This window comes from Ceratotherium simum, chromosome 4 (assembly GCF_057802395.1).
Source record: "Ceratotherium simum simum isolate JZ-2026a chromosome 4, ASM5780239v1, whole genome shotgun sequence".
Lineage (NCBI taxonomy): Eukaryota > Metazoa > Chordata > Mammalia > Perissodactyla > Rhinocerotidae > Ceratotherium > Ceratotherium simum.
This window is the reverse complement of record NC_141903.1, coordinates 27,840,862-27,864,371: the sequence shown is the minus strand read 5'-3', so window position 1 is coordinate 27,864,371 and position 23,510 is coordinate 27,840,862. Positions and strand designations below refer to the sequence as shown.

Below are 23,510 nucleotides of genomic sequence, written 5' to 3'. Positions count from 1 at the left end.
CAGAGTAAAACAAAATGAAAAATGATTCTTAAAAACCACCTATAATCCCATTGACCCAGAGCTAACCACTGTTAAGGTTTAATATACATATTTCCACACTCATTTCCATGTACCTGTCTTTGCTAAAACTGAACCCATGTAGCACTTGTTATTACATAACTTGCTTTCTCCCTTTTTTTAAAATTCACCATCTCTCATCGCTATCATTTCATAAAAGAAAATGTACCTTTAATTACAAAGTAGGAAGGTGGACATAATTTCAGAAAAAAAAATAGCTCTTTACCGGGTCGGCCCCGTGGCTTAGCGGTTAAGTGCGCGCACTCTGCTGCTAGCAGCCCGGGTTCGGATCCCAGGTGCGCACCGACACACTGCTTCTCCGGCCATGCTGAGGCCACGTCCCACTACAGCAACTAGAAGGATGTGCAGCTATGACATACAACTATCTACTGGGGCTTTGGGGGGAAAAATAAATAAATAAAATTATTAAAAAAATAAAAAATAGCTCTTTACCCAAAAATCTGCTGACCTGCCTTGCCCAACATATATCCAGTTGAAACATGGCCCTTTCTTACCCTGGGTCAGTGAAAAGCTCATCCCAGGCCAGAACAAGTCCAAGGTTAGGACTGACTTCTTTCCACTCCTTATGCTTTCTACTTTTTCCTTGACTTATTGCACTGGTCAGGACCTCCAGCACAATGTAAAGTCCAGATCTTGAAGGAAAGTTTTAGTAATTCACCATCAAGGCTGATGTTTGCTGTGGGTTGTTTGTAGATGCCCTTTATTATCACATTAAGGAAGTTCTCTATTCCTGGTTTGCTAAGAGTTTATGTTACAAATGGGTGCAGAGTTTTACCGAATACTTTTTCTACTTCTATTGAGATATGCGGTTTTTCTCCTTTTTTCTGTTAATGTTATGAATTATATGGCTGGTTTTTCAATGCTAACCTGCTCTTACATTCCTAGAATAAACCCTACTTGATCTTAATGCAGTATGCTTTTTATATGTGTCTGGATTCTATTTGCTAATATTTTGTTTAGGGCTTTTGCAACTATGTTATGAGAGAAATTAGCCTATAATTTTCCTTTTTTGTAATGCCATTGTCAGATTTTGGTATCAAGGTAATGCTGGCTTCATAATAAGAATTGAGAAGTGAGAATCATTATTGATAAACTTTAGACTTCCCAAGCCCACCCTCCATCTCAGCTAGAATTCGCTCTCCCACATTCCTGCCATGTCGCCCTTTAGTAGCAGAGAGCTGGCTTCCTCCCAAGCCAGTCTGTTTCTTCTCTGCTTCTTTAGACTAGAATGGTCTTCCTGGTATTGTGCTAAAATCTGCCTCTTCCTAAATAGGTAGTTGTGCCCCCAGGGGCCCATCGGTAGCCCTTAAGATCTGAAGATTGTCCAAAGACGCCCATCTCCCAGGATTCTCTTCTCTGGGGTGAATAGCTAAAGCCTCTGTCTTCCTGCCGTGCCCACGGATGGGCTGGGTAGGGGAGATCTCTGTGGGGTAGGCGGAGCTCCCCCGAGCCTTTGCCTGAGGGTATCTCCTCCCCCACCCTCCACTCCAGGAAGACCTGACCCCTTCTCTCCCTGTTCAGTGTTACAAAAGCTCCAAGGACCGGCAGCCACATGTGAGGCTGGCGCTGGATGTCTGCGGCGTCATCTACGTGCCCAAGGACAGCCGGCACAAGAGGCACGAGCTGCGCTTCTCGCAGGGGGCCACTGAGGTCTTGGTGCTGGCACTGCAGAGCCGGGAGCAGGCCGAGGAGTGGCTGAAGGTACAGGGGGCCTGAGCCTTCCTCCCACCCGCCCTCTCTCCCTTCCTTCCTCTCCTCCCCAGGCCCAGCCCTCAGTGGGGTGGGCTCTTTCCCTGGAACAACAGGCCTCGCTCAGGGAGAGGGGGTCATTGCCCTATGCATGGCTAGGGCTTATGTGTGGAAATAGGCCTTGGACGTTTCCAGGAGACAGACCTCAGGCTGGAAGCCTTTGTTCCTCTTAAGTATTTTATTTTCCTTTCTAACATCCCCACTGTGGGCTTGTCCAGCCTGCACTTGTCCATCTCCTGGAATGGAGAGGTTAACATCTACAAAGGAAGCTGATTTTATCATTAGATAAGCTAATCTTTTTTTTTCTTTTAAAAAAGGAAAAATTCTTCTTTATCTTAGGCGAAATGCGCATCCTTGTAACGTCCACCTATGATCCAGCTTCTGCGTCTTGCAGCTGCACAGAACAATGAGAGTGATTGTGTACTGAGCACTCACTTCGTGCCATGCATTGTGCTAAGAGCTATACAAACATGACCTCATTTACTTTTGGCAGTGGGACTATTATTGTTCCCATTTTACAGATGAGGAAACTGAGGCACAGAGAACTTATGTGACTTGCCAAAGGTCACACAACCAAGTGGTTGAGGCTAGGGTTAGAAGCCAACAAGGAAACCTACTCCAAAGGCCATAGGCAAGGTGGCATTGTGATGACGAGGGAGGAGTTTGGTGACACACAGACTTGAGTTCAATCCCAGGCCTAAGTGCCACTTACTGGCAGTGTGATCTTCTGCAAATGACTTTGCCTCTCTGTGCCTCGGTTGCCTCCTCTATACAATGGTTCTCGTAAGGATTCTAGAGAGCAGTTGTCACAGTGCCTGCCAGGCAGTCAGTGCTCAGTAACGATCAGGGATTACTGTGTGATGATGGTGAAGCCCTGCCCCCAGTCCCTTACAGCAGGCCCTTGGCCCTGCACCCTGCCTCCATTTCACTCTGACACCTTTCTCTCTCTCCTCTGATCTTCCTGCTGGAACAAAGAAACCAAACCCCTCCCTCCCTCCCCATCCTCCCTTCCTTCCTGTGATAACCAGCTCTCCCACTGGAATGTTTTGTGTTTCTCATTATTGCCTTTGTCTCAGGAGGGGAAGGAAGGGAGAGAACCTGCCTGCTGGGGGAGCCTCTGCCCTCAAGGGGCCGGTGGGTCAGAAGGTGCCCTTGACCCGGAGTTAGGAGGCCTGCCTTGACACCCCGATCCTGGGAGGCCATTAGCCCAGAGGTTAAGGGGAGGCAACCGTGGCTTCGCCTCTCGGAGCCCCCTCATCCTAATCTGTAACTTGGTAATCACAGCGGTCCCTGCCCCACAAGGCTGCTGTGGGGATGCAATGGGATAATCTGCATAAAGCCACAGATCAGTGAGCAACAAGTGGTGGCCGTTGTTATTTCGTGATCTGGATGCTTATGCTGTGTGGGCTTGGGTGAATGCCTTGGAGTCTCAGTTTCCTCATCTTTGAAATGGAGGGGATAGCCCTGGCTCTCCAACATAGTCACAGAAGCAAGTCCTCGTTCACCTGGGCCTTTACACCCGTGATCTCACTGGTCCTCAGACAATCCAGGGAGGTTATAACCCATGTTACAGACAGGGAAACCAAGGCCCAGAGCAGGGAAGTGGCTTTCCGAAGGCCACATGACTACTTAGCAATGGAGCCAGGGCTAGAAGCCAAGCCTCTTGTTTCCTGGCCCTGTATCTTTTCAATTCAAGGGACAGACACAAGAGAAAGCCTGTTCAAACCCTGACGTGGCCCACACGTGTGGCAGGAGGCCACGTCAACCCATCTCTTCTGCCCAGTGATCCCAAGCCCTCTGCTCGATGGCCCTGACCGCACAGACCCCATTCTTCCTTTTGCCTCCACAGTGTCCCTGCCCACTGGGACAGCTGTTTGTCCTCTCCACAGGTCATCCGAGAGGTGAGCAAGCCCATCGGGGGAACCGAGGGGGCAGACGTGCCCAGATCCCCAGTCCTCCCGTGCAAGCTGGACCTAGACAAGGTACATCTGTCTCCACAAGGTTTCCTCTGGGCCAGGCAGCATGGGCTCTGCCCAGGAGGACTCGCAGGCTGGTGGTGAAGCCAGGCACCAGCGGTGGTGTCATACACCTGAGATTGCCCAACACAGAGCTGGCGCAATAGTAGGTGTTCAATGTCTGCTGACTTAATGAATGCATGAATGAATGAATGCCCATGTCCAGGGTACAATACAAGCCAGAGGAGGGAGTGACTAACCCTGCCAGGACAGGAGGAGGTCACATTTGAACAGAAAAGTCAGTTGGAATTTGTCACTCAGGGGAGTGTGCCACACTGGGACCAGTGGAGCCATCGTTTAGTAGTTGGTCAGGCCATCAGCAAACACGTGCGAGTGCCTGTGCTTGGCCGGGTGCTGCGGGGGATAGAGGGACTCAGCCCCAAACCCTAAGGGGAGGCTTAAGACCCACACACGTGGATCTTGCATGATCTAATAAAGGCTGGCATTTACAGAATATGACTGTGTGGCCAGCATTGTTCTATATGCTTTACATTTATTACTTAAGTTAATTTCCACAACTGTTCTTTGACAAATTACATTTTCCAGATAAGGAGCTGAGGCACAGAGAGGTTTACCCAAAGTCACATAGTTAATAAGAAACAGAGCTGGGATTTACACCCAGGCAGCCTGGCGCTTGATGACTCTGCCACCCCACCTCTCAAGGAGGACATCCTGAGCTCCATCGATGGGTTGTTAGGAGCATGTGCCGTGCACCAAGCGCTGTGCTCGGCACTGGGGTGCAACTCTAACAGAAACAGACCTGCCCCCTGCCCTCCCAGCGGGGAGTCGGAGTCAACGCGAATCAAATCATCACACAGATTTAGAATTGCCAAGCTGTGTAAGTGCTGGGAGGGAAAAGTACCAGGTACCCTGGGAGCGTATGCCTGGGGGCCTGCTCTTGTCTCAGGGTCAGGGAGTACATTTCAGATGAGGGTGAAACACTAGCGAGGAAAGGGAGGGGACAGGCATTCCAAGCAGGGGGCGCAGGCCCTAGAGCAGAAGGAAGCATGGAATGGAAAGAGGCCAGTGTGGCTGGGCTTGGAGAGAAGGGGGAGCATGTCAGCCCTATTAGAGTGGTCCTGGAAAGCTGTGTGAGGGCCACGGGAGCTCAGGCTAGCCAGAGAGGTGGGGGGGATCAGGGAAGATGGCACCTATGTTGAGCCTTAAAGAATGGGCAAGATTTCACTGGGGCAGAGGTGGGCCAAGGGACAGGAGCTGCAAGGGAAGGGAGCAGCAGAAGCACAGGTGTGGGGTCAGCAGACAGTCACTAGGAGAGGAGACATGGGGGGCTCTCGTGCCCAGGAGGATGCTGGAGGAGAAGCCCAACCCTGTCCTCACTCACTCAGCCTTTGCTATTGGGCCTGAAGGAAAGCAGCATTGGAGAATGAGTGTGTGTGTGAGAGAAAGAGTGTGAATGTGAGTGTGAGTATGTGTGTGTGTACACGCCTGCAGGTGCGTGCCGTTGTGCAGTTGGAAGGGGCTGTAGAGAAATAAGAGGCAAGCTCTTAGACGTGAGCTTTCCTGTGGTTGAGTGTAGAGGGGGAGGGTAGCTAAAATGTTTAGGGTGGCATTTTTGGAGGGGAGTGGGAGTGGGGATGTGGTATTGGTGGGTCTGTCTCTCCATGGAATCATGTGACTGAAGTGCCATCATCAAGTCAATTCCAAAGTGCTCACAGTGTTTCTTTGTATTTGCTTTCTATCTCGATGAAAAACTTACCCGTTGCAGAACAAATAGAACCATAAGTTGTGTTTCACAGTTTACAGGGGTGATTCTTTATACTTTTGACAGTTCTATCCCATGTCTGACAGTTGCCAGTTTCCCAGCCTTTGGAAATTGAGGGGAGCACCCAGCCTCTCCTGTCCTCCCTGCCCCCCACTACTATGCTTATAGCAAAGCATCTCTGAGCCTGGCCTGGGGGGTCCCCGGCAGGAAAGGTTTAAGGGCCTCAGAGCTCTGTAATTCCACCTTTTTAAGTGGGTGAGTGTCATTTTAATCCTTTCTTGAGTCTGGCTGGCACACTTTAGCTTCTTAAAGTGAGATGGCAGCACACCACACAGGTATTAGAAATGATAGTCTGTGGGCCTCGCAATTTCACTTGGGCTCTGTGGGGCCTCACAGCAGTCCACCGAAAAGAGTGTAATTCAGGTGAGAAAACTGAGCCTTGGGGAGATGAAAGGATTTTCCCACATTCCCACAGCTAATAGGTGGTACTAGAGACATAATTTCTTCCAAGGTCCATCTGACTACTCCGTGCCACCTCCCATAGTAGTAGGTACTTAATTGACCTTGTATGAATGAATGAATGGATGGATGAATGAATGATTGCTCCAGAGTTGGCACGATGAGTAAAAATAATTTTGGCTGGCAGTGAAGTTGTTACCATGGTATGTGTGTGTGTCTTTACCATCTTCTCATCCAAATAGGACTGTAGTGGACTCCTGTCTTCTCACCACTCACATTTATTGGTCACCAAGTCCTTTCATGACTATTTTGAAAATACCAACTCCTCTCTCTTTCTCCATCCTCACTGTCACCTTGGCTCACCCGCTTACTGAGTCTCCTCTGGCTCACATGACACTCTCAAGTGGCTCTTTTGCTTCCAGTCTTGCTCCCTCTTGTCTGGCCAGGTCACTGGTGGACCACTGGACGCCAGTGGAGGCATCCTAAATGGGTTACATTACATTAGTATCCCACTTAAATACCTTCCCCGTGCCCTATCACCTGCCAAATGTGGTCCAGCTCCTAGGACGTTTATCTCAATGTGTTGTAATTAATTGCCTCGCTCTCCAAGTAGACTGTCACTCGAAGACACAACCATCCTAAGTCATCGCTGTCCTCCCCATACCTGGTGTAGTATCAGGCACATGATAGTTACTGACAAATATTTATTAGCTAATCCTCATGTGCAGGGGTCAGGGGGAGATGGAACCAACAAAGGAAGGCTTCTGAGTGTGCTCTCTGATGCGGGGCCATCTGTGTCCCTCCCCAGAGGCTGTCCCAAGAGAAGCAGACCTCAGACTCCGACAGCCTGGGCATGGGTGACAACTGTTCCACCCTCGGCCACCGGGAGGCCTGTGAACATGGTAGGAACCTCTGGGGGCTTAGGCCTGAGGGTGCTAGAGCTGGGAGGAGCCTTGCCACAGGCACACAGTGCAGAGCAGGTCCTGACCACACTGGAGACCTGGGTAGGGTGACCTGGTCAGTCCACACCTGGAGCCGTGTGGGCCAGGCCCTGTGTGCAGGCTGAAAGGGCCACTGGGAAGGCTTGGGGTGGGTGGATCTGGGCTTGGGTCTCCCTCCCCTCCCCTGACCCCTCTCCCCAGCAACAGGCAAAGGGAAGAAGAGCAGCCTGGCAGAGCTGAAGGGCTCAATGAGCAGGGCTGCAGGCCGCAAGATCACCCGCATCATCGGCTTCTCCAAGAAGAAGGTGCTGGCTGATGACGTGCAGATGCCCTCCACCGAGGAGGTTCCATGCTGTGGTGAGTACCAGGCATGAGGAGAAGGAGAATTCAGACCCTATTGACGGGGAGCCCTGGGGCTAAGCCAGGAGACCCTCCCAGGCCTCACCCACCTCAACCCCAAGGCAGAGGAAAGAATCCTCCGACCAGATGGTTAATCCTATCCCATCAACAACCCATGCCCTTCCATCACTTCTCTCCCGTGAGGCCCTGACGCTCAGCAGAAGGAAAAGCCAACTGACTCTCATGTTTCTGTGCTCCCTGTGATCTTAGCACAGTCACTGCCCTTCTCTGGGCCTCAGTTTCCTCCACCATAATAAGAGGAGAGTATCTTATTTCCCAGCATATAACATGCCGGGTGTGTAAGTTACAACCCAGTCTTATAAAGAAATTTCTTAGATAAAAATATTTAAGTATGTTTCATTATAAATGCATTCAAAGTGAGTTAAAAGTGGTTTGGAAGGGAAACCATATTATTCTGTTCATCCAAATGCAGTGTTCCATGTACTGGAACCCAATAGGAAATCATATATTTTAGATATTTTAGATTTGGAGCCTGTACCTTGCTCGTTTTATAATTCTTTCTTGGCTAGATGTTTTTGTTCCTACATGCTGCCACCAGGTGTCAGCATCATCCATTATTTTCTGTCTTTCAGTAAGGACGAGTTTTGATATTTTAGGGAGAGGCAAGGCAAGAGGGAGGGTTGTCTTTTATTCATTCTCTGTAGTAGCGCCTGCCCTTTTCATCAAGCTTGGTATGGTCCAAAGGCTGTGCAGTGATATACAAATGTGATTAGCAGTCCCTGTATCTCAGATAGGAAACTGAAACAGAGAGACAGGAGGATGTCTGAGGTCACAGACTGGGAGAGAGTGAGCTGATCCGGGACCCAGAACGCCTTCTTTCCAGCTAGAGTACAAGGGTTGTCCAGGTGCTCTGCGCCCGGAGTGCAGACCCATGCACCTCGACTTGCATCCCCCACCGTGGGGTGCCCCAGGGCTGGGCTGTCGGAGGTCACGCTGCTGGTCTCCGTCTCCCAGGCTATCTGAACGTGCTGGTGAACCAGGGCTGGAAGGAACGCTGGTGCCGCCTGAATGGCAACACTCTGTATTTCCACAAGGACCGCACAGACCTGCGGACCCACGTGAACGCCATCGCCCTCCGTGGCTGTGAGGTGGCCCCGGGCTTTGGGCCCAGACACCCATTTGCCTTCAGGATTCTGCGCAACCGGCAAGAGGTCACCATCTTGGAGGTGAGAGGAGAGAGTCCAGGTGGTGCTTGGTGGTGGGAACTGAGAGGAGCTCTGGTGTGGGCATTAGCTTTTGTCTTGGGACCTTGCTACTGACATTACGGGGACTGAGGACGAAGGCAAAGGAAGCCAGCTGCTGCCAGAGATCAAGTAGGGTTGCCAGATAAAATATAGGACACCCACTTAAATTTGGATTTCAGATAAATAACAAATAATGTTTTTAATATAAATATATCCCGTGCAATATTTGGGACATACCTATACTAAAAAATTATTTGTAGTTTATCTAAAATTCGAATTAAACAGAGCATTCTACCATTTTTATTTGCTAAATCTGGCAACCCTATACCCAAGGTTGGTTTATTCTCTCATATCTTTAAATCCCAAGCCTGAAAGGCATCTAGTCTGATCTAACCTGGATCTGACTCTGGAACCCCCTCTAAAACCTTCCCAGCAGTGGCCGTCCACCTCAGATAAACAAACTACTGCCCTTCAGGGTAGCCTGCCCCTCCCACTGAACCTAAATTTTTAGAAAGATTTTCTCCATACTGAGTTGAAATCTTTAAGCTCCATGAAGGCAGTAACCATGCCTGTTCTGCATACTTTTGTTTTTCCAGAACCCAGTCTGATGTCAGGCACAATGAATGGCTCAGTTAATATTTGTTGAACAAATGGCTGAATGAAAACATGATTTTATTTCATCCATTCATTGTGGTCCTTACCCAGTGGCCCTAGCCCTCCTCTCTGAGGTTATGCAGAATACGTTTAATCTCTCTTCTACATGTCAATCCTTCAGCTGCTTAGAATTTAAAATATTAGCGCTGGAGGAAAACTTAAATAACTACCCCCTCACATTACAGATAAGGAAACTGAGGCCCAGGCAGCCAAGTGCTTTGTCCAAGGCTCCACAGAGGGTCAGTGGGCTCCCGGTCTTATCCTAGAACTAAAACTCAGCCTCTTGGTCTTGTTTTCTTTGCCCAGTACCCACTGCCTCTCTCAGTTCTTAAATTTCAAGAAAGATTGCCCCTGTAACTCACTTTTATTTTTGATAGTTTGAGATGGATCTATTTCTCTTAAATTATTCACAGAGCTTTCTGGTAAAAAGTGTGCTTCCTTTATTCAAGTTTAGCATTTTTGTGCTAAGTTGATTTTATAATAATGCTCTTTAAATGAGAACTAACCATAAGTATGTGTTTAGTTGACCAGCAACTTCTTGGAGACTTTCCTGTATATAATACTACAAGTAATTGGCAATTATAACACAAGAAAAAAATTGCTTGGGTTATGTGAGAAATAGCCTCCTCTAATAAAAAGTAAAATATTTTTTTAAAAATTCAGGGAACATCTAAATGTTGTTTTCACATCTGAATGGTGGGAAAGACTCTGAGGATAATGAGGGAGGGTGTATGTCTTAGAGAGGTAGTCAGAGAGGGCTTCTCTAAGGAGGTGGCATTAGAGCAGAAACCTGAATAGAGGGAAGGCAAAAGCCACTTGGATTTTGATATGTGTTCTTCTTGAATCCCTCAGTATTGGGTGCATAACAGGTACTATACGCATATGGGTTTGGCTGAAGGGAGCGGGTAGCCAGAGACCCTGACAGTCTTGTGCCTATGAACATGGCTGGTGCCTCCTCTCCCTTAGGCAAGCTGCTCAGAGGACATGGGCCGCTGGCTGGGGCTGCTGCTGGTGGAGATGGGCTCCAAAGTGACTCCCGAGGCGCTGCACTATGACTACGTGGACGTGGAGACCTTGACCAGCATCGTCAGCGCGGGGCGCAACTCCTTCCTGTAAGGGTCAGCACCCCACAGCCCACAGCTGCCCACAGCCTTTCCTATCTCTGCTCCCTCTCAGAGGCTCCCAGTCCAGCCCTGGACACTGGGAGGGAGGGAGGAAGGGCTGAGGAAGACTGCTTCCTTGGAAAGTCAGAGTGGGTGCCTTCCTCTTCCAGCAGGCGGGAGTGGGCTGACTAAAGGAGGTAGCCCACGGTCGAGGGAAGCTGTGGATGGAATGAGCAAAAGTGGAGAAACCCTTTTGCCTAGTGGCCTGGGCTCTGCTCTCTTGCCACAGAATCTTAGGTTCTCACATCTTTGAGCATCCAGGTGAGCATGGGGCTGGTACATGGAATTCGGCATTGAGAGAGCCAGGTCAAGTCACAGCTCTGTCATGACCAACAGCTTGGGCTGGTGCTTGCCAGCTTGGATCTTCTGTTTTCTTACTTAGAGGACGAGTGATGGATTCCCCACTTCCCGAGCTGTTGTGAGAATCACCGGGGCCCCTGCCTGTGAAGCCCTTAGCACAGCAATGGCCCAGTGCTGCCTGGCATGGCTGCTATTACCAACCTTCTGACCACTGCCTGAATCAAATGAGAGAGTGGACAGGACAGCACTGTAAGCTGCCGAGTGTCATCATCATTGTCATCGTCATTGTGCCTTGTATTTTCTAGATATGCAAGATCCTGCCAGGATCAATGGCCTGAGCCCCGTGTCTATGATGATGTTCCTTATGAAAAGATGCAGGTATGGTCCCTTGGGACTGCCCAGGCATGTGACAAAGGCCACTTCTTAGCTCTCCTTCACTGATCCTTTTTCCTTTGCCTTCGTATAACCAGCAGCTAGAAGGGGGGGGGGGGGGGGAGGTGCCCTTCTTATCACAGACCATGGGACAGGACCAGGACTCCCTGGCACAGGAGGCTGGGTGGTGCAGTGGAAAGATCCTCAGATCAGGAAAAAGAAAGGGCTCTGTGAGCTCAAAGCACTACTCCAGTTTGAGCAAGGTACTGGGCTCTCCACCCCTGTTTACTGCTCTGTGAACTGATGCTGCTGATGCACTGGTGTCTGGGGGGGATGCCAAATGGGTTGCCGCCCCCAGAGGCCTTCACCTGATGGCATCCACAGTCTAGGCTTCAGCTCCCAGGACAAAGTCTCCCTGTCTTGCTCACTAAACCAAGGAGATGCCAGCTTGTGTTTTGTTTTGTTTTGTTTCGTTTTGTTTTGTTTTTGTGAGGAAGATCAGCCTTGAGCTAACATCCGTGCTAATCCTCCTCTTCTTGCTGAGGAAGACCGGCTCTGAGCTAACATCTATTGCCAATCCTCCTCCTTTTTTTTTACCCCCCAAAGCCCCAGTAGATAGTTGTATGTCATAGTTGCACATCCTTCTAGTTGCTGTATGTGGGACATGGCCTCAGCGTGGCTGGAGAAGCGGTGCGTCGGTTCGCACCTAGGATCTGAACCCGGGCCGCCAATAGCAGAGCACGCGCACTTAACCGCTAAGGCACGAGGCAGGCCCGCCAGCTTGTTAATTTACAATGAGGCCTCTGTAGCCATCACACAACCCAGACTGCTCCTGGCAGCATAGCCTCTGTCTTCTCCTCCCACGGGAGAGCCAGAGAACCACATTCTTTTTTTTTTTTTTTTGAGGAAGATCGGCCCTGAGCTAACATCTGCCAACCCTCCTCTTTTTGCTGAGGAAGACTGGCCCTGGGCTAACATCCATGCCCATCTTCCTCCACTTTATATGAGACACCTGCCACAGCATGGCCTGACAAGCAGTGCGTTGGTGCGTGCCCAGGATCCGAACCTGCGAACCCCGGCCCACCACAGCAGAGCGGGCGCACTTAACTGCTTGCGCTACCGGGCCGGCCCCCAGAGAACCACATTCTGATCAGACACTGGTAGGTGAGTCAGGCCTCACAGCTAAGGGAGAGAGAGAGGGAATCAAGCTGCCAAGGAAAGTAGATGTGTCTGCAGGCCAGGACCCCTGCCTTGGACAGTGCTGGATGACACTCTGAGTTCTCACCGCTAGGACTCCCTTTTCTAGAAACTTCTCCAGCCATCCTTCTTCTGTTTACATGGTCTTTCTTCAGACTCAGATGAACCAGTGGATGCAGCCTGAGATTTTTCTCAGTTGCAGAGCTTAGTAGCAAGACAGCTTAGTGCTTAAGGACGTGAACTTTGGACTCAGGACTTCATCTGAATGACCCTGGGCTTCACTTCTCTGGTGCTCATTTCCTGGCTCCACATGGATATGATAAAACCTACCTGATAGGACTATTGCAAGAACTAAATGAAATACTTTATGGAAAGAACTTAGCACAGTACCTGAACATGGGAAAGTCTTACACAGAGGAGTAAATAATGCTGTTGTTACCAATATCATTATTACATTACATTAGTATCATATTCCACTCATGGTTTCCTGAACTTTAACAGGATTTTGAGTGTTCTTAATACTCTTCATGCACAAAGGTATAGTCAGTCTATTATGTTATGTCACGTCTACCATTGGCTGATCTCATCCATGAGTTTTTTTTTGACTGAAGACTCTATATTAGGAATTCAGAAAATTTGAAGGATACTTCCAAATGATGTGAGAACAAAAATATCTGTGGTAAATTAAATATAGTCACCCGCAGTCTTTTGAGAATTCCTAAATCTCCTCTCAGCTTATATTCCAGGTTAGGGTTGCCCTCTGGTGCTCCCGAAAGGAAGGTATGAGGATCAAATGATATACTGCTAGGGAAAGTGGTTTATAAACCGTTGAGTGCCACACAAGTCTAAATTTGGAAGGCCAAGATCTCAGGGATCCCACAGCACTCAGCTACCAATCAAAGACCAGAATACACCCCTGCATTGATGAGTGAGCCTACCTGCTCTCCACCTTCTTCCTCCATCTCCTGCCCAGGACCAGGAGCCTGAGCGTCCCCCTGCGGCCCACGTGAAGCGCCACGCCTCCTCGTGCAGTGAGAAGTCCCATCGGGTGGACCCTCAGGTCAAGGTGAAGCGCCACGCCTCCAGTGAGTTCTGTGTGGGAGGGAGGAAGGGACGGAAACAGTCCATGGGGCGGTGGGTCTCAAAATCAGATTCCTGCAGGGGTGAGGTGGGTAAATGAATGAGTGAAATAAGGTGTAAGAAAATACTCTACCACGAGAAAAATCACAGCACAGGCTCTGTGAGAAAGGGCAGCTAGCATGTGGCCTCAGAGGGGAAATGACAGGGAGGAGGAACATAGGAAACTGGTGTGCTCAGGCCCCACCTGTAGGGGCGGCCACTACTGAGCTCCAGCCGATGGCCCCCATGCAGCGGTGCCAGCCCAGATTTGCCGGTTCTTCAAAAGGGGCCAGAAATCTAGACTTCATGTCAAATCCACATATTTTTTAACATTAGCAGCTATTTAAAAAAATTTAACACCTAGTCAGGAGACATATATATATTTCATCCTCAAGCTGTGTCTATTCCAGAGGCTAACAATTTATAATTTCTGATCTGGCATCATAAGTGGAGAACTGAACCCCTCCACATACCCTTGAGGCAGCTGCCCTGCAAGGCATGGCTCACCCGTGTGTCCCAGCCCGAGCTCTGCCTAGCACCCCAGAGGGGCTCGGGGAATTACCCGATTGACACACTGCACAATAATGACCAAGTATGCCAGACAACTCTATGATAAGTTCTGTTCGATTTCCAACATTCATTTCTGCTCACGTGTGATTTATCTTGATGAGCAAGCCAGCTTCCTGTAGGACAGCATGTTCCAAGAGTCTTTTATTCATTGCTTTAACTTTCTTCCCCATGTACCTGAATAAAGTCAAGTTCTATTCTTTGCTTTTTGAAGATCTATTTTTTTGTGTGTGTGTGTGAGGAGGATCGGCCCTTAGCTAACATCTGCCAATCCTCCTCTTTTTGCTGAGGAAGACTGGTCCTGGGCTAACATCCATGCCCATCTTCCTCCACTTTATATGGGACGCCGCCACAGCATGGCTTGCCAAGCGGTGCGTTGGTGCGCGCCCGGGATCCTAACCGGCGAACCCTGGGCCACCGCAGCGGAGCGCACACACTTAACCGCTTGCGCCACCGGGCCAGCCCGTGCAGATCTATTTTTTAAAATACTTTTCTTTATTATAGCTCCATTTCACTAGTATAGATAATCTCTTCTGGGTGTCAGGAGGCCTGTATCCCATTCCTCACTTAATCACTGAATTACTGTGTAACTTTGGAGAAGTCCCTTCCCTCTCCAGGTCTGAGTTTCCCTGCTGAACAACTAGCGGGTCGTTATGAAGCATTCCTTACACTCCATCCACTCTTATGGGCACTGGAACTACAGGGCCTTAGGGAATGCCCATTTTAAAATGGAGAACTAAGCTGCAATAAGCATGTACGATTAAAGAAATCATAAAATGTCAAAAAAAAAAAACTAACAAAGATAACAAAAGACAGACCCTTTTCTGAAATCCGATCTTATATTGAAGCCCAGTTTATAAGAGACATAAAAGTGGAGCTGCTCTGGTTGGAGTCGCGAAGCCCATGTGGCCTCCCCTTTGCACCGTGCAGTAGCCTGTGGGCCATCTGTGGAATCATAGGGCTCCTTGCAGGGCAGTGGGAAATCATGGATCTAGTCCAACAACGTTTTTCAGATGAAGAAACTGAAAAACATGAAAGAAAAGGGTCTTACCCAAGATCATGTATTAATTTCCTATTGCTATATAACAAATTACCCAGAATTTAACAGCTCAAAAAATGAACGTGTATTATGTCACCCATTTTCGGTGGGTCAGGAATCCCCAAGTGACTTAGGTAGGTAGTTCTGGCTTCGGGTCTCTGGGTTGCCATCAAGGTGTCAGCCAGTCATCTGAAGTCATCTGAAGGCCTGACGTGCTGGAGGATCTGCTCCTAAGATGGCTCACTCGCGTGCCTGGCGAGTTTGTGCTGGTTGTTGGAAGGAGGCCTCAGTTTCCTGCCATGGGGACCTCTCCATTGGGCTGCTTGCCCTCATGATGAGACAGCTGGTTCCCCAAGAGCAAGTGACCCAGGAGGGAATAACAGGGCAGAAGCTGCAATGTTTCTGTGACCTAGCTTTGGAAGTCACACTCTGTCATTTTCAGTGTGTCCTAATGGCTGCACAGGTCAGCCTCATCTAGTGTGGGAGGAGACTACAAAAGGACGTAAATGCCAGAAAGCAAAAATCATGGTGGCCCAGTGGATTGCTGAGAAAGATGGTGGTGTGAGAAGCTCCACAGACCCACTCCCTGCAGAACAACCATAACTGGTGGAAATTATTAAAACAAGTAATCATCTAAAGTTTCTGGAGGGCCGGCCCTGTGGCTTGGTGGTTAAGTGTGCGCGCTGCGATGCTGGTGACCCGGGTTCGGATCCCGGGTGCACATCGAGGCACCACTTCTCCGTCCATCCGGAGGCCGAGTCCCACATGCAGCAACTAGAAGGATGTGCAGCTACGACATACAACTATCCACTGGGGCTTTGGGGGGAAAAAATAAAATAAATAAAATCTTTAAAAATAAATAAATAAATAAAGTTTCTGGAATTGTCCTCAGGGCATATAGCAAATGAAGAAAGATTTATTCTAGAAAATTTACTAAGTCTCAGCAAGAACAGTGAGAGTTTGTGGCGTCTGAGCCACAACCCATTCCTTTATGCTTTTCCCAACTCTGTGTAACAGAATCTCCACTCTAGGTAGGTGTGGACAAGAAAATGGGGCTCTTTCTCCCCCAGCTACCAGTCAAGGGCTACAGTATCTCCCCACTAAGGGCAGGGCGCCAGCATTTCTCATTACCCCTGGCTCCATGTCTCAGGGTCTATAAACTCCAGGTGAGTGCAGCCAAGAGGTAGGGAGCTCCCTTCCTCTATCCAGATCCCACTCGTAGGGGAGAGGCTCTACGCAGGTGGAGCAGGCCAAGAATACGGGGGCCCTAGTTGCCCTCACCCCAGCTCACTCATAGGGCAGAGGTTCCACACTGGGAGAGGTGAACCAAAAAGACTAGAGGTTACCACCCCCACCCAACACCCTGCTCATAAAGCAGAGATGTCACTCTGAGAGAAGCAGGCCACTGTTCCCACCCCTAGATCCAGAACAGTGACTCAGAGATTTTGCCCAGGGTGAGAGGTAGGCCATAAGAACAGAGAACTCCAAAGCTCTCCCTCAAAAGAACTGACTTTAGTTGGAGCAGAGTGTGAGGAAGTTCAAGCCAAAGCATGCTCTCAAAAACAAGGGAGATTTGGTGGTAAACAAGTAAGGAAGCTGGTAGCTCCATGGGAGCAATAAACTAAAGTGTAGGCCAGCTAGTTCATCAGAGAGAATCAGGGAAAGAGACAGCAAAGAAGAGCCCTGCTGGGGTCAGAACAAAGACTGACCTCAAAAGATTGGCCTTAAAAACTACCCTGCAAAGGGGCTGAATTTAATTGGATCAGACTGTGGAGCGATTTTTGCCCTAGGGCATTGTCAAAAACAATAGAGCAATCAGCTGACAGTTGGTGGAGCCTAACAGCTGGGCGCGAGACTAACAGAGAATCAGTGAGAGAGTCAGAGAGAGCCCTGCTAAGATCACCGTCCTCCAAGGGTGCACCCTCTGAGGAGCAACATCAGAGGCTACACACTGCAGGGGAAAACAGACTTCACTAAAAGAGCCAGCTAAGTCACTAAACAAATAAACAACCAGACAGAGGGGGAAGGTCAGTATCCAGAGATGCTAAATACATTATCTAAAATGTCCAATTTTCAACAAAAAATTATGAAACATGCAAAGAAACATGAAAGTGTGACCCATACAGAGGGAAAAAAGCAGGCAACAGAAACTGCCTGTGAGAGGGCCTGCATATAGAATTTAACAAAGACTTCAAAGCATCCATTATATATATGTTCAAAGAACCAAAGAAAACCATGCTCAAAGAAGTAAAGGAAAGTAAGATGAGTATGTCTTATCAGGTAGAGATCAATAGAGAGACAGAGATTATAAAAAGAAGAACCAAATGGAAATCATGGAGCTAAAAAGTACAATAAGTGAAATTAAAAACTCACTAGAGGGGCTCAATGGTACATTTGAACTGGCAGAAGAAAGAATAAGTGAATTTCAAGATAGATCAAGAGGGATTATGCATTCCAAAGAACAGAGAGAAAAAAGAATGAAGAAAAATGAACAGATTCTTAGAGAAATGTGGGACACCATTAAGTGCAGCAACATATACATAAAAGGAGTACCAGAAGGAAAAGAGAGAGAGAAAGTAGCAAAAAAATATTAAAAGGAATAATGGCGGAAAACTTGCCAAATTTATTGAAAAATGTTAATTTATACATCCAGAAAGCTCAGTGAAGTTCAAGTAGGATAAATGCAAAGAGATCCACAAAAGATGCATCATGATCAAAATGCTAAGCCAAAGACAAGGAGAAAGTCTTTAAAGCAGAAGAGAAAACTGATTCATCACTTACAAGGGATCCACCAATAAGATTAACAGCTGACTTCTCATAGAATCAATAGAGGCTTTCCCCCTAAAATCACCTGGAATATTATTCAGCAATAAAAAGGAATGAAGTACTGATACATACTACAACATTAGTGCATTGGTTATATTAGTAACTTGGATACAATCCTTTTTTTTCTCACTATGGAAGCCCAGATTTTTCTGGAAGGTGCTTCAGCAGACCTGAAGCAAATATTTTATCACTAACCCTATGAGGCCCACAGAATGGTAGCTCCTTACAACTTACCCATTAGAAACAATCTAGGGGCCGGCCTCGTGGCTTAGCGGTTAAGTGCGCGCGCTCCGCTGCTGGTGGCCCGGGTTCAGATCCCGGGCATGCACCGATGCACCGCTTCTCTGGCCATGCTGAGGCCAAGTCCCACATACAGCAACTGGAAGAATGTGCAACTATGATATACAACTATCTACTGGGGCTTTGGGGGAAAAAATTTTTTTAAATTATAAAAAAATAAATAAAAAATAAATAAAATTATAAAAAGAAACAATCTAGTTTGTTTCTTCACCACATTTGAGTGACTCAAGTATTACAGGATGGGATGTGAGATAAGCTGCTCTCCGTGGTGCTGACACATCAAGGCAGATCAGGGTAGCAGCTCCCAAAGGTGAGTCCATTTGCTGGTTCAGTCTGTAAGGAAGTTTTCATTCATCTGCAATGAAATGAGAAAAATAAGCACAGTGCATGAAGTTTTTTATAAAGCTAAATCTATTCAATGTAAATGACTATTTATTTCTGCATTTGTATCCTTCCAACTCTGGGGATGTTAAAATATTGTTTATTTTATAAAATATTGGGAAAAATTGGGGTTTTTAAGGTCCTTATCAGATACAACAGAATGTTGACAGCCCTTTATTGGTCTACTCATTTTTTTTTATATTACCAGTCTATAAAGTCCAAAATTCTAGGAGCCAATTCCCCTAGGAAGCCATTGTGTATCTGGGAAGCTGGGCGAGGTATGGGTCCCCTTTTCTGCCCTCCATGATTTGTTTATGATCAGGCTGGAATTGCAGGGTAGTGGTGGCAGGAACTGATTTTTGCATGGGTCACTGCGTGACCACCACAATCCCTGCAAGAGCTGCAGAGACAAGACCCCCAATTACCAGTAAATCACAGGGATCACTCCACAACCCACCAACTTAAAAAGGACTGTATGTGGCTGTCGGTCACAAAGAAATGAAACCTCACTTTAGAGGTTGGACTGTGGCCTTGCCCAGCTAGAGCAGTGTTGCATGGCGTGGATCCTGGAGTTAGACAGACATGGGTTCAAACCTGGGCTCTGCCATCACTGGCCGTGAGACCTAACCTCTCTGCCTCAGTTTCTTCAACAATAAAATAGAGCTAATGATAGTAAGTTTTTGTGAGGATTAAATGGAAGTGCATATAAATGGCCTAGCATATAGTAAATGTTCAATACGTTGTTGCCATAGTTATTTGTTGTTATTGTCCATCATAGTGTAGAGCCTACAGTAGACTACAAGGTCCATTTTCCCAGTAATAAAATGGGCAATGCCTGACTTTAGCCCAAAGTCTCAATTCTCTCTGGATCTGATTTCTAAGTGGCTGTCTCCTTGTCTTCTATATACTTGAGAGTTGACTTTAAAACAGGCCCTTTTTTTTTTTTTGTGAGGAAGATCAGCCCTGTGCTAACATCTGCCAATCCTCTTCTTTTTTGCTGAGGAAGACTGGCCCTGGGCTAACATCCATGCCCATCTTCCTCTACTTTATATGGGACGCCTCCACAGCATGGCTTGCCAAGCGGTGCGTTGGTGCACACCCAGGATCCAAACCGGCGAACCCCGGGCAGCCGCAGCGGAGCGCGCGCACTTAACCGCTTGCGCCACCGGGCCAGCCCAAAACAGGCCCTTTTAAAACCAAAGTGTGTTATACATCACAAAATTTGTTTCATATTATTATTATTATCTAATATTTACTAAGCACGTACTATTTGCCAGGTACTATACTAAGTACTTTTCATGAATTATCTCATTTAAACCTTACTACAATGCTAAAAGGTAAATATGATCAATATCCACATTTACAAGTGAGGAAACCAAGGCCTAAAGGGAAGGCACAAAACACCACCATTCACTTTGGGCAAAAGAGAACGCAAACCTCGGTCCGTCTGGTTCCAAAGCCCTTGCTCCTCGTCCCTGTGCTCTGTCTCCCTTTTGCTCCTTGTTTCCTTAGAGGAGTCACATGAAATATATCTAGGGGTATAGCTCTAAGTATTCCCATTTAATAGATGGAGGAGTTGAGGCTGAGAGAGAAGCTAACACCACCCAGGTACCCTTACCTGAGGACCTTTCCTGCCTCACATCTCTGCAGGTGCCAATCAATACAAGTACGGTAAGAACCGAGCTGAGGAGGATGCCCGGAGGTACCTGGTAGAAAAAGAGAAGCTGGAGAAAGAGAAAGAGACGATCCGGACCGAGCTGATGGCACTGAGGCAGGAGAAGAGGGAGCTGAAGGAAGCCATTCGGAGCAGCCCAGGTACCTACGTGGGTGTGGTCCTGAGCGCTCATGGGGGACTCAGCCGTGACACCTCCCCTGGCACAGGTCACCCAGTTCCTTACTCAGGAACTCCCCTTCCTCCTCCTCCTCATCGTCACCCTATCATCACCGTCTCTCCTGACTAATGGAAGTGCCATCAATTTAATAACTGCTTTTGGGGTAAGGGGATGAAAAAGCATGACAAAAAGGTGTACAGTTAATGTGGAAAGATGCGATCTGATTTTAGAAATGTTAAAACGTGAAAAATAGAGTGTGCCTTAAAATCAAGGAAATAAGAGGTATCATTTTGAGCCTCACATTAGCTCATTCGTTCAGATATGTGCTGAGCACCTGACCGTGTGAGATATTGGTCCAGGTGCTAGAAATGGTGGGCAGGGACACTTCGCCAGGATCCTTTTCTGAAAGCCAGGGCCGTGACCTCCACAAGCCCTGCCTGCTCTGGACTCCTCTGTGCCCTATTCTCTGCTGTGTTCCCTTTGAATTCTCTCTATAGCTGCAGTTTGGCACACTTTCAGCCTGAGGTTTCTGCACATGCTGGAGGGAACTGTCCTCATATAGAATATGGCCAAGGCCACATAACCCCATGAGAATCTGATGGAACCTATGGACCCTTTCTTAAGGGGAAAAAAACCCACAATTCACAATGTTGCAAACAATTTCAGGAGCTCGTGTGCCCCCTGAGCCATAGATTGCCTAGGAATCCATGAGCCTCAGATTGAGAACTTCTTGCTTAAAGGATAAGACTTGTTCTGTGTGGTCAAGAACCAGAATCAATGGAAGGGAGGCCCAGAAAGGCAGTTTGGTTTCAATATAAAGAAGAACTTTCTAAGAGTCAGAACCAGGGTTTGGAACAGGTTGACTATCCTCCTTGTCCTGCTCAGTTTTTCCCTATAGCACATCACTTTGTAATATATTAGATTATTTATTATATTTATTCTCTCTCTCTCTCACACACACACACACACACACACACACACACACAAATACAAGCTCCATAAAGGCAAGGATCTTTGCCTGTTTCATTCACTGATATGTCCCAAGGGCACAGAACAGTGCCTGGTACATAGCAGGCACTCAGTAAGTATTTACTGAATGAATGAATGAATGAAAAGAATCCACCAGTACTAGAAAACCCTCCAGTGCAGACTCCCTTAGGGCAAACAATGAAACTAATTTTTAAACCTGGTAAGACCCAACACAGCTCTTGGCACAAAGAAGGTTCTAATATAGGTTTGTTGGCTTAACTGAATGAGCAGCAAAATCCTAGTAGGAACCCCTGGTTCCTACTGGTCAATGGAAAGCCCTGTGTTATGACTCTTGGTTACAAGTAACAGAAACCAAAGTCAAACTGGCTTAGAAATGAAAAGGAGAACAATGTAATTGGAAAATTGAATGATCAGGTATAGTGAGGTCCAGGGACTTAAATGATGTCATCAGGAAGCATATTTCTCTAATTCTTGCTTCTGCCTTCCTCTACGTTGGTTTCATTCTCTGCCCCTCATGGTGGCATAATGGCTGCACAGCTCCAGCCCTCACCCAGTCCTCTCAGCCACCCCAGCAGAGAGAGCTTCTCTTCCCAGTGGCCCCCACAAACACCTCAGGATTCACTCTGAGTGGATCAGCTTTGATCCCTAAATCAATTACCATGACCAGAAAATGAGATATGATTATGGGCCAGATCTAAGTTATGTGCCAACCCCTTGAACTAGGAGTGAGGTCAGCCCCATTCAAACTACAGGGACTGAGAAGGGAAAGGTGGTTTCCCAGTGGGAAATCAGGGTTCTATAACCAGAAGATGGGGACATGGGTACTGGGCAGGTAAAAACCACACAACTCAGCATGGAGCTGGAACCTCAGACCCAAGTCCATCTCTTAACGAGGACCGAGGGCTGGAAAGGCCCCCCGGAGGGGCAGAGTAGGGCCTGAGGCCCTGCCCGGCTCCCTGATGCTTCAGGCCAGGCTCCGCTGTTTCTCATGGGTGTCTTTGGACACAGGAGCAAAGGTAAAGGTTCTGGAGGAGGCGGTGGCCGCCCTGGAAGCTCAGTGTCGGGGGAAGGAGGAACGCCGGATCGACCTGGAGCTGCGGCTGGTGGCTGTGAAGGAACGCTTGCAGCAGTCCCTGGCAGGGGGCCCGGCCCTGGGGCTCTCCGTGAGCAGCAAGAAGAAGAGTGGGGTGAGTCCACCTCCTTCTGCACAGGGGCAGCTGCTCCTTACCCCTCACCTGCTCTAGCTCTTCATGATCGTTCTTTGGGGGCAGGAGTTATGCTTGTTTACGGATGAGAAAGCTGAGTCCCAGAGGAGAGGAGAGATGCCGTACAGAGGGGGCACAGCTGGGAAGGGGGCTCTCAGAGCAAGTTCTTTGGCCTGTGTTCTCTCCACTGCAGCTGCACCATGTCACGTTTTATCCTGAATGTGATCTCAGAAGTAGCCTTGGGGTTACTGATGATAATAATAACTACCATACATTGAATAAGAATAACAACCTTGTCTTGGTCGGTTACTTCCACCTTGTGAAGGCCAGTACAGCATCTTCACCTGTATCATCCCACACAGTCTTCACGGCAGTCCTATGAGGTAGTACTATGTGCATTCACCCCACTTGACAGACAAGGGAACTGAGGTTCAGAGATGCTGAATAACTTGCTCAAGGCCACTCAGCTAAGTGGAAGACAGGATTCCAAACCCAGGAAGTCTGACTCCAGGGCCCTGCTTTAGCCCCCACGGCACATGCCCTCTCCTAGGGCCCCCAGTGTACGAGGCCCTATCCTCGGGCCTTTGCATCCGTTATCTCCGATGCTCCCAGCAACCCTGCAAGGTAGGTACTCTCACCTTGAATGGGACTTTCTCAGGAAGAACTCTGCTGACCTCAGTCTGTATCAGAGTGTCTCAACTTCAGCACTATTGACATCCAGGGCCGATAATTCTTTTTCATAGGAGACTTCTGTGTGCACTGTAGGATGTTTAGCAGTATCCCTAGCCTCTACCCACTAGATGCCAGTAGCACCCCACCCCTAGTTATGACAACCAAAAGTGTCTCCAGAAATAGCCAGATGTCCCCTGAGAGGACAAAATTGCCTCCAGTTGGAAACCACTGATGTAAATTACCAGTGGTCCCATCTGTTATTCTTCCTCATGGCATTAACCACAGTATGTATATATTTGTGTCCTTACTTGTCTAATGTCTGTC

The 23,510-nt window shown here is 48.0% G+C and overlaps 1 protein-coding gene across 1 annotated transcript in view; it reads left to right on the top strand.

The window, feature by feature from the left end:
• Positions 1-23,510, top strand: part of AFAP1L1 (actin filament associated protein 1 like 1) — a 64,105-nt gene that overhangs the window by 35,412 nt on the left and 5,183 nt on the right. The window contains exons 8-17 of the mRNA XM_087430275.1: positions 1,600-1,779; positions 3,717-3,809; positions 6,833-6,926; positions 7,167-7,322; positions 8,340-8,551; positions 10,190-10,335; positions 10,992-11,064; positions 13,229-13,340; positions 20,138-20,302; positions 22,318-22,496. Coding sequence (XP_087286401.1) covers positions 1,600-1,779; positions 3,717-3,809; positions 6,833-6,926; positions 7,167-7,322; positions 8,340-8,551; positions 10,190-10,335; positions 10,992-11,064; positions 13,229-13,340; positions 20,138-20,302; positions 22,318-22,496 — 1,410 coding nt within the window. The remainder of the gene's footprint in view (positions 1-1,599; positions 1,780-3,716; positions 3,810-6,832; positions 6,927-7,166; positions 7,323-8,339; positions 8,552-10,189; positions 10,336-10,991; positions 11,065-13,228; positions 13,341-20,137; positions 20,303-22,317; positions 22,497-23,510) is intronic.